Below are 9,591 nucleotides of genomic sequence, written 5' to 3'. Positions count from 1 at the left end.
CTATGTTTCGTGGTGGCGGCCATCTTAGAAATTGGTAAAAGTCAACGAACACAAGTTTTTTTTAATTGTCAAATTTTCTATTTTTAGTAACGGTGGCGGTCATGTTTGAAAGTTGTTGGGGTCATCAACCAAAATTCTTAAAGGGACTAATAAGTGTATCATTTACCCCAATTTTGGTAGCAAAAATTGATCCATTAAATGATTTTATAGAATTTTTTTATTGAATTTTTTATTGATTTTACCCCTATATTTTTTTGGTAGCCATGACGGCCATGTTGGATGACAGGCTGGAACATTGGATACAATTTTGAAAGTAGACACCCTAAGGATGATCATGGCCAAGTGTGGTTCTAATTGGCCCAGTGGTTTCGGAGGAGAAGATCTTTGAATTTTTTTTATATATTTTTGTCAATTTTTCTGCAGCCGCAGTGGCCGTGATCGTATGGTAGTTCGTCAAATCTTACCTGTCTGATCACTAGCCTATCACCTCTAGGTGTGGGTTCGAGCCTTGGTTGGGCAATCACAAAATAAAGGTTCGATTTTCGTGCCATATGTGATAAGGTTTGTCAGTTTCCTGCCGCAGGTCGGTTGTTTCCTCCGGGTACTCCGGTTTCCTCCACCTATAAAACTGACCGACATGAAATTACCCTTATGGTGTAGAAAGTGACGTTAAAACCCCATCAAACAAACAAACAAACATCAATTTTTCTATTTTTAGTAACGGTGGCGGCCATGTTTGAAAGCAGTTGAGGTCATGAACCAAAATTCTTAAAGGGAATCATACCGGTAAGTGTATCATTTACCCCAATTTTGGTAGCAATTGGTCTATAGAATTTTTTATTGATTTTACCCCTATGTTCTATTTATAGCCACGGCGGCCATGTTGGATTACCGACCAGAACACCATTAAATAATTTTGAAAGTAGACACCCTTAGGATGATTATGGCAAAGTTTAGTTCCAATTGACCCAGTGGTTTCAGAGGAGAAGATTTTTTAATTTAAAAAAAAAATTGTCAAATTTTCTATTTTTAGTAACAAAGGCGGCCATGTTTAAAAGCGGTTGAGGTCATCAACCATAATTCTTAAAGGGAATCATAAGTGTTTCATTAACCCCAATTCTGGTAGCAATTGGTCTATTAAATGATTTTATAGAACTTTTTTATTGATTTTACCCCTATGTTTTATTTATAGCCATGGCGGCCATGTTGGATGACCGGCCGGAACATCGGATATAATTTTGAAAGTAGACACCCTTAGGATGAATATGGATATGTTTGGTTCCAATTGACCCAGTGGTTTCAGAGGAGAAGATTTTTGAATTTTTTTTTTAAATTGTCAAATTTTCTATTTTTAGTTACGACAGCGGCCATGTTTGAAAGCGGTGGGGGTCAACAACCATAATTCTTAAAGGGAATCATAAGTGTATCATTTACCCCAATTTTGGTAGCAATTGGTTCATTAAATGATTTTATAGAATTTTTTACCGAATCTTTTATTGTTTTTTACCCCTATGTTCTATTTATAGTGACAACGGCCATGTTGTTTTGTCGGCGGGGTCATCGGATACAATTTTGAAAGTAGACCCCTAAGGATGATCATGGCCAAGTTTGGTTCCAATTGGCCCAGGGGTTTCAGAGGAGAAGATCTTTTTATAAAAGTTTACGGCTGACGACGACTTTACATCTCCAGCGCTTGACTTTACATATCCAGCGCCAGACTTAACATCTCCAGTGCTTGACTTTACATCACCAGCGCTTGATTTTACATCTTCAGCGCTTGACTTTACATCTCCAGCGCTTGACTTTACATCTTCAGCGCTAGACTTTACATCTCCAGCGCTTGATTTTACATCTACAGCGCTTGACTTTACATCTCCAGCGCTTGACTTTACATCTCCAGCGCTTGACTTTACATCTCTAGCGCTAGACTTTACATCTCCAGCGCTAGACTTTACACATCTTCAGCGCAGGACTTTAAAAGACACTTTATCATCTGTGTGAGACCAACAGGGCTCCGTAGATATCCGTATGTTGAAAGGGGAAGAACAGTCAAAAGGATTTGCCGCTATTTATTAACTATGTAACTACCGAAACTAACGTTACATATTCTTCATGAATGGATATAGGAAGGTGTGGTGTGAGTGCCAATGAGACAACTCTCCATCCAAATAACAATTTAAAAAAAAGTAAACCATTATAGGTCAATGTACAGCCTTCAACAGCCTTGGCTCACACCGAACAACAAACTATAAAGGGCCCCAAAATTACTAGTGTAAAACCATTCAAACGGGAAAACCAACGGTCTAATCTATATAAAAAAAAACGAGAAACGAGAAACAAGTATAAATTACATAAACAAACGACAACTACTGTACATCAGATTCCTGACTTAGGACAGGTGCAAACATTTGCAGCGAGATTAAACGTTTTAATGGATCCAAACCTTCTCCCTTTTTCTGAAACAATAGCATAACATCACAACATAGAAAAACACATGATAAAATATCAATTGGCAGGCCTAACTCAATCACCGTATGGCGGAACAATACAAATCTTTTGATTGACGAATGAAACATCGCCTCATCGCACAATGATATGTTCATAAAGTTTCACCAAATGCATAGTTACCAAAGTCACTACTTACATGGTATGCTTCAAATTCTATTAGTTGTAAAATGTCAACAGATAAGAAGTGGATTTAATAGCACATACATGTAAACTGACCAATTGAAAGTGTTTTATGATAGTCGAGCCGGTTCTTTTTCTTCAAACATTCCGAACGTACTATACGTCAATGATCTTTTCCTTTACAAAGTCTTAAGGATGTTCCCTTGTCATGTTTTTGGATTTTTGTCAGATTTTTAGAATCCTCTGGTTTTATGCATTTGAATGCCTTAAACAAATTTGACCGTTGACCCCCATTTTTCTTTTGATAAATCTTTTATATGTATGATTATAAACCATCTGTAAAAGTCTTATAAAATTGTTGTTATTTTTTAATAGATTTTGAGCGCTTTAACTTGTCAATGATAAAGCAATGAAAAATCAAAAGAGATCATTTCCCCGCCAAATTTTCAAAGGCTAATATCTCGAAAACAAGCACATTGACCTATATTTATATTTTGCTTTTTTGGTTCCTTTATTAAACTCCTATCAGTATATACTAGTAATATGACAAGCGTGTTATTTTGAAACTGAGTAGCGAACTTCCTTATCGTACCATACGTATTTAGTTGAACAATTGACATGGAACTTTTTATTTAAACACATCAAACGAATGGAAAACAACTGTCTTATTCCTGACCTAGTACAGGCGTTTCCTCATATAGAAAAGGATGGATTAAACCTAGTTTTAAGTTAGATAAACCTCTAATGAAATGAGTCATATATAATTCGATTATATTTACAACAATGTGTGAGCAAAACAAAAAGACATTTCTATTTGTATCAATCTGATGAGATAATCCTTTTTCAACTGATTTGTATAGTTCGTTCTAATGTTGTGCTGTTACATCATTGTCCCAGGTTATGAGGAAGGTTGGACCCCACTAACATGTTTAACCCCACCACATTCTTTATGTATGTGCATGTTCCAAGTCAGGAAGGAGCCTGTAATTTAGTGGTTGTCGTTTGTAAATGAGTTACTTATTTATTTTTCGTTCATTTTTGTATATAAATTAGGCCGTTAGTTTACTCGTTTGAATTGTTTTACATTTGTCATATATGGGCCATTTATAACTGACTCTGCGTTATGGGTTTTGTTCATTATTGAATGCCGTACGATGACCTTTAGTTGTTAATTTCTGTGTTAATGGATATCTTCTGGAAAGTTGTCTCATTGGAAATCATTCCACACCTTCATTTTTATAATACTAGTAGGTAAAAAGGTCAGACATTGGGGTACTCCAGTCAACATTATGTTTTAATCTTAATCACTTCATAAAAAAAAAAAACAACCAATGCAACAAGTAAAACAAAATGACATAAAGACAGAAACTCTAAAGACAAAGTACATGAGCAAAAATGAAATACAAGAACATCAAAAATACCGTAGCACAATAACAAATTGGCGAGATGTATAAATACGTAGCCACGGAAAAAGTATACATGTATTACAAAAAGATGACTGACTTAGTTGTAAACTTTTAAGGTTAAAACTATACAAAGACAAATAAAAAGAACTTTATAACACGAAATTAAGATAATAAACAACGTCAGTACTTAGAATCTATACATCAAGACCATTATGTATTATTTGTGAATGTGATACGGAACATTTATCATCAAGGTTTTGGTATCTTCCGATGAACCTTGTTAAGTAAAAGGACAAGACGTGTATTGACATAACCCTGGTTCGTGAACTTTCTTCTCAGACACTGGTGACGTTGTATAAAGTCTGAGTAGTAGCTGAAAGCTATGGAATACCTAATGAGTTTGGAAATGTATATCCCATATGCAGGTGAAGTTGGTATATTGCTTCTAAAACACAAAAGGTCCCGCAATTACAAATGTAAAACAATTCAAACGAGAAAACTAACGGTCTGGTTAATGAACAGAACAAAAACGAAAAACAAATATGATAATTAGTTAACCTTTAACTTACATCACCAATGGTCAATATGAAGTGACAGTTTAAAAATATATGTTAAAATATGTTTTTGTTCCAACTTTCGCGGTATACTTTAAATGAAAATGTGGTACTGTGAAATCATTACAATGTCAGGTTACGGTTTTTGTTTGAGCTGGTTTGTCATGCAGTCAAGTTTTATAACTTGAAAACATAGAATTTATATTCATTACGGGTACGACATAGAAAACACATCATAATTTTACTTTAAAATACGACGTTCTGCTTATAATAAATTTAGACAGCAACCAACCATCGAAGAGTTGTTGCTTAAAAATAAGCATTATAATATATTATATGAATTCCAAATATAATAAGATGAACACGCTGAATTCGAAGTTTTATAGTTCGTTCAACAGTTGTGTATCTGAGTCATTAAATGAAAACTCTTCCAACAATAAAATGTTATTAATGTAAATCGGCATTGAACGGCTTCAAAAAGACAGACGAAAGATACCAGAGGGACAGTCAAACTCATAGATGGAAAATAAACTGACAACGCCATGGCTAAAAATAAAAGGACAAACAGACAAATAATAGCACAGAAGACACAACATAGAAATCCAAAGACTGAGCAATAATTGTAATTTTGTACTTTAGGTAAATTCAGTACTGCTGAATTTTGTACTTTTATTTGTACAGTAACTTTTTTTTACCATCATTTTTTTTTTCAGCAATTTGACAGCTTATTGTTTTGCAGTACCGTAATTGAACGTATATTCGCAAAACTGATTATTTCACGGAACTATTTATTTCCCTAACGAATCTGTACTTACATTTCAGTGTTCACTTATCAGTATCAATATTTCACTTCTGTTTAAGTTATGATGCATTTTTTCAGGATCTTTTTTAACCTGGCACCTTTTGTTAGCTATTATTCGTGTGTTTCTCTGTCCTATATGTTCTCCCATGTATTTGTATTGTAGTCCTATCACGTTATAATTTCATTTTAATGTTATATTTAACATTGCCATAAAAGCGGGAGGTTTGGCATGCCACAAAACCAGGTTTTTTTTCATCAATCGATTTATGAATTTCGAACAGCGGTAAACTACTGTTGTCTTTATTTAAGGATGATAAAAGAAAGGCGATCGACACCAAAGGGACATTCAAATTCGCATTTCGAAAATAAACTGAAAATGTCATGGCTAAAAGAAAAAGACAAAAAAAATGTACACAAAACACAACATTCTCAAATGAATTAACAGCACATACATATACACTTTTCTTGGCCTTCTCTAATTGGAAGGTGTAAATAATGGTTGCAATATTGACAGTGAAATTTTTATAACTTCGGTGTTAAAATACACGCAATCGACACCCAATATGATTGGATCACTGGGTTTTACACACTTTATCGCCTCTTAATCACAGTCATGCGATGGTAAACTTCTGTCGAAAAAGAAAATATCAGTGAAATGAAATGAAATGAAGGACAAGATACTTTTATTTAATAAAACACTACAAGGTGAACAAACTGAACTACTGAAAAGTTAAAATACTCATTTTAGTCCATAAACAATGAAGGTGGAAACAAATGCTGCCGCGACGAATCAATCTAGCCAAACTCATCTATGAACAAAAGAGTCCACAAAACACTATCACTACATAGAATGTTGAAGATAAAGCAACAAAGGGGATGTAGCAACAAAGGGGAGGAACTCATGTGCCTCGGGAGGTTCAGCAGTATATGCACATTCAACTGGGGACGGTCGTTTTATTCCTGTCAAAATACGTTGGTTGGTACACGTCAATTGTGTAACCCCAACAAATCTTCGAATTAATAAGACATCGTTCATGTACACTTTCTCAACAAGAATCTTGGCTGGATTGGAATGGAAAAGAAAATTAAACGTATGCCATTCTGCAAACTAGATTAATAGCATAACCAACAAATCTAGAGGAGACTACAGATGCTCCGTAAGAGTAAACAGATCATGCTCCTTCAAGGACAAATCCAATAATTCGTCGCATTGGTTCATTGACCCGATATTGTTCAGTAGTTTCCTCTTGAAGCATTAATTGACATTCTACCACGGAAATCATGATTGATTTATCATTGCTCGTTTAAATGCTAATTTGGACTATTTTCTTATCCCCGGAATAGATTACCTTAGCAGTATTTGGCACAACATTTTGGATTTTTTTTATCCTTAATGCTCTTCAAGTTTGTTCTTGTTTGGCTTTATAACATATGTAAACGAAACGCGCGGCTGGCGTATTAAATTATAAAAGTGCAACAGTACTGTCAACGTGCGTGACACTTATGTATTATTACAAACATTTCGAAATAGATTTACATATCTAATTCAGCTGGGTTTTTTTTAGAAGTTAAGTGTCTATAGTTCTCATTTAAGATGCTGAAATTTAGTAATAAACATTCTACAATTTCATGTTTAACGTAAATAAATGAACTATTATAATATTTTTCTTTGAATTAAAAAAAAATCAAGTTTATTTCAGTATACTAGTACTTGAATCTCTTTATTATTAGTAGCAGCAGTAATATTAGTTACAGTAGTAAAAGTAATGGTTGTAATAGAAGAAGTAATGTATACTAATTTCATTTCACATAAGGTGAGTAAAGCAGCACAAAACCATCAAAACTAATTCAAGAGAACACCAGAGAATGAATTATACATAGAATGAGCTTTTCCTATTAAAGTGTAACCAACGGAAGATGCTGCAACTGAAGATGTTCGCATCCATACTTGATCACCTCGTTGTAACATAACTGGGAAACTCCTAGACGACTGTGTGTTATAATAGCTTCCCGATCTTAAAACAGCAATTGTGACACCATTGTGGACCATATCTAATAATATATGCTTTCCAACTTGTTTAACAAGCATACTGGCTGATAATAGATAGATTCCTCTTACAGGTGCAGTGAAATGACCATGAAAGCGATTGTAAGCGTCTCCTTTGTTAAGCAAAACTTCGTTATATACCACAGCCTGGTTCGTCCCTAGTTTCGTATCTATCGACAACTCTGCAGTGAATGCAATGATACGTCTTCCGGTACGAAGATAAGGACCTGCATGAAGAAAAACTTGTATAAATGAAATTCAACATGTAATATAATTTAACATATTATTAAAAGTATTGTCGTCACTTATCAAAACGCAGGCCATATATTGTTCCCCCTGACAGTGTATATTCACTTCTACTAATTTTTGTTCCGTAGAAAAATAAAATAAACAAAGAATTTCAATAAATCCTCATACAAAATGCTTATTATTTGCACACCGATTTTAATTGTAAAGAACAATAAAACAAAAACAAAATACTCATCTTACTCTTCATATATGATTAAGTCAAACTGAGATCTTCAAAATAAGTATAAACCATAGTTTTCGATTAATTTGTAATGCAATAATTTTTTTTTGGTCATCTGCTTGAACAGAATATTTTTTTTCATCAAATTGGGTATCAGAATATTATTTTTTACAGAAAAACCATAACCGCCGCCCCCAACTTTTGAAGTTAAATGGTCGTTTGCTAAGGGGCTCCGTGAAATCTAAAGGAATCAGAATTAAACTGGTGACCAATAGACAATGGTATAAACATATACATCTGATATTGAATGCACACTTACATGTACATTTGTATGTACAGGGTTGTGTTCAATATCGTAGCAGCTACATAGGGCTAAGAAGATTTTTAACTATTGAACGTGTAGCTAGCCTAGCTACTAAATATATCTTTATAGCAGCTAGGCTAGCTACACGTTTGGTAGTCAAAAGTCTACGTACCCCTATATAGCTAACGCAACCCTGGTACGATATTAGGGGGTTGTTAATCATTGTCTGCTACCGACATTTTATTCAATAATTCAAAAATATTTTCACAATATATAGGGTATCTGACATATCTTTTTAAAAGAAATACAAATCTGTAATAAATAGTCTACATACCAACTTGGCTAAAGAGAAGATGTTCGTTCCTGCCTTTGATAATGTCTCTACCAAAACAGGGACTATTGCAACAGATAACTGCTACCAAAACGGCAAGCACTGTAAACAGGTTCATGCTTTGACCTCTAAAATGTACTGGTGACAATTTAAAATCTAAAACCCGAAGATGAACAAAAGCCAAGATGTGCGTTATTATATAGCACCGCTATGCAGAAGGATATCCGAAAGTTAATGCCTATCATCATCATCTTTATTTTATAACACATGGGGGCAAGCAGGAAAACTTCAACGTCCTTCCGACATTTGTTTTTTCCAACAAGTTTGGCAGAATACAACACATTTTTCTGCGTGTTTATTTAATTACGGTGACCGTTTAAATAACATTTATAAGGTTAATTTCTTAACAAAAAAAAAAATGATATCAAACTTGATTAATATCAAAAGAAAACTTAATAAATGATTGTGTCTATTGAATTGGTGATTGCTTAATGTCCAGTGGCAAATATCTCATACATATATAGGACAACAACGATACTAAAATTGTTGATAATGACGATAATAATTACTCTAAAGACAAAAGAAATTATATTTGGACGAGCGAAATTGTTGGCTAAAACTCGGTCAAGTTGTGATTTTCCGATCAGTAACTGCGAGGGTATTTTACGAGCAGACATTTCAACCACTTCCTTGTAGGAAAAAAGAGATATTAATGTATGCTTCATGGCTATAATAACATCATTTGTATAAGTCACAATTGATTCAAATAAAAATACTAAGAGGAGAATTAAAAAATCAAACGTTTGCAAAAAACAAATTAATAAACGACATAACCAAACCAGATAAAAAAAAGAACAAACATCATGAATTAATTGGAAAATCTCCAAACGATACAAAATCCAAAACACAAATTTTGAAAATTAAAAAAAAAAATAATAGAATTTTGAAAATTAAAAAAAAAAAAAAAAACTAACTAAACATTGAAAACTTTTTATAAAATTTTGAATTGATAAGTGTAACATGGACAAACAAGCCTTAGTTTCGGATTCA

General features: G+C 33.7%; 1 protein-coding gene across 1 annotated transcript; it reads right to left on the bottom strand.

Annotated features, from left to right (window-relative positions):
* Positions 1-7,080: 7,080 nt before the first annotated feature.
* On the bottom strand, positions 7,081-8,814 carry LOC143057840 (complement C1q tumor necrosis factor-related protein 3-like). The gene is made up of 2 exons (XM_076231270.1): positions 8,545-8,814; positions 7,081-7,664 (listed from the first exon to the last, which is right to left on the bottom strand). Exons 1-2 carry the CDS (start codon positions 8,657-8,659, stop codon positions 7,234-7,236), a joined length of 546 nt encoding a protein of 181 aa, XP_076087385.1. The 5' UTR covers positions 8,660-8,814; the 3' UTR covers positions 7,081-7,233.
* Between the last annotated feature and the right edge of the window lie 777 nt (positions 8,815-9,591).

This window comes from Mytilus galloprovincialis, chromosome 13, assembly GCF_965363235.1.
Source record: "Mytilus galloprovincialis chromosome 13, xbMytGall1.hap1.1, whole genome shotgun sequence".
In the NCBI taxonomy this organism is placed as follows: domain Eukaryota; kingdom Metazoa; phylum Mollusca; class Bivalvia; order Mytilida; family Mytilidae; genus Mytilus; species Mytilus galloprovincialis.
Note: the sequence above shows the minus strand (reverse complement) of the source record. Positions and strands in the feature narration are given on the sequence as shown.

What these genes read in the sequence shown, in the direction of transcription:
- LOC143057840 (XM_076231270.1), bottom strand. Translation starts at nt 8,659, where the DNA reads ATGAACCTGTTTACAGTGCTTGCCGTTTTGGTAGCAGTTATCTGTTGC. An exon ending in TCTTCTCTTTAGCCAAGTTG is followed by an intron (nt 7,665 to 8,544) that starts GTATGTAGACTA and finishes TTCTTCATGCAG; the next exon opens with GTCCTTATCTTCGTACCGGA.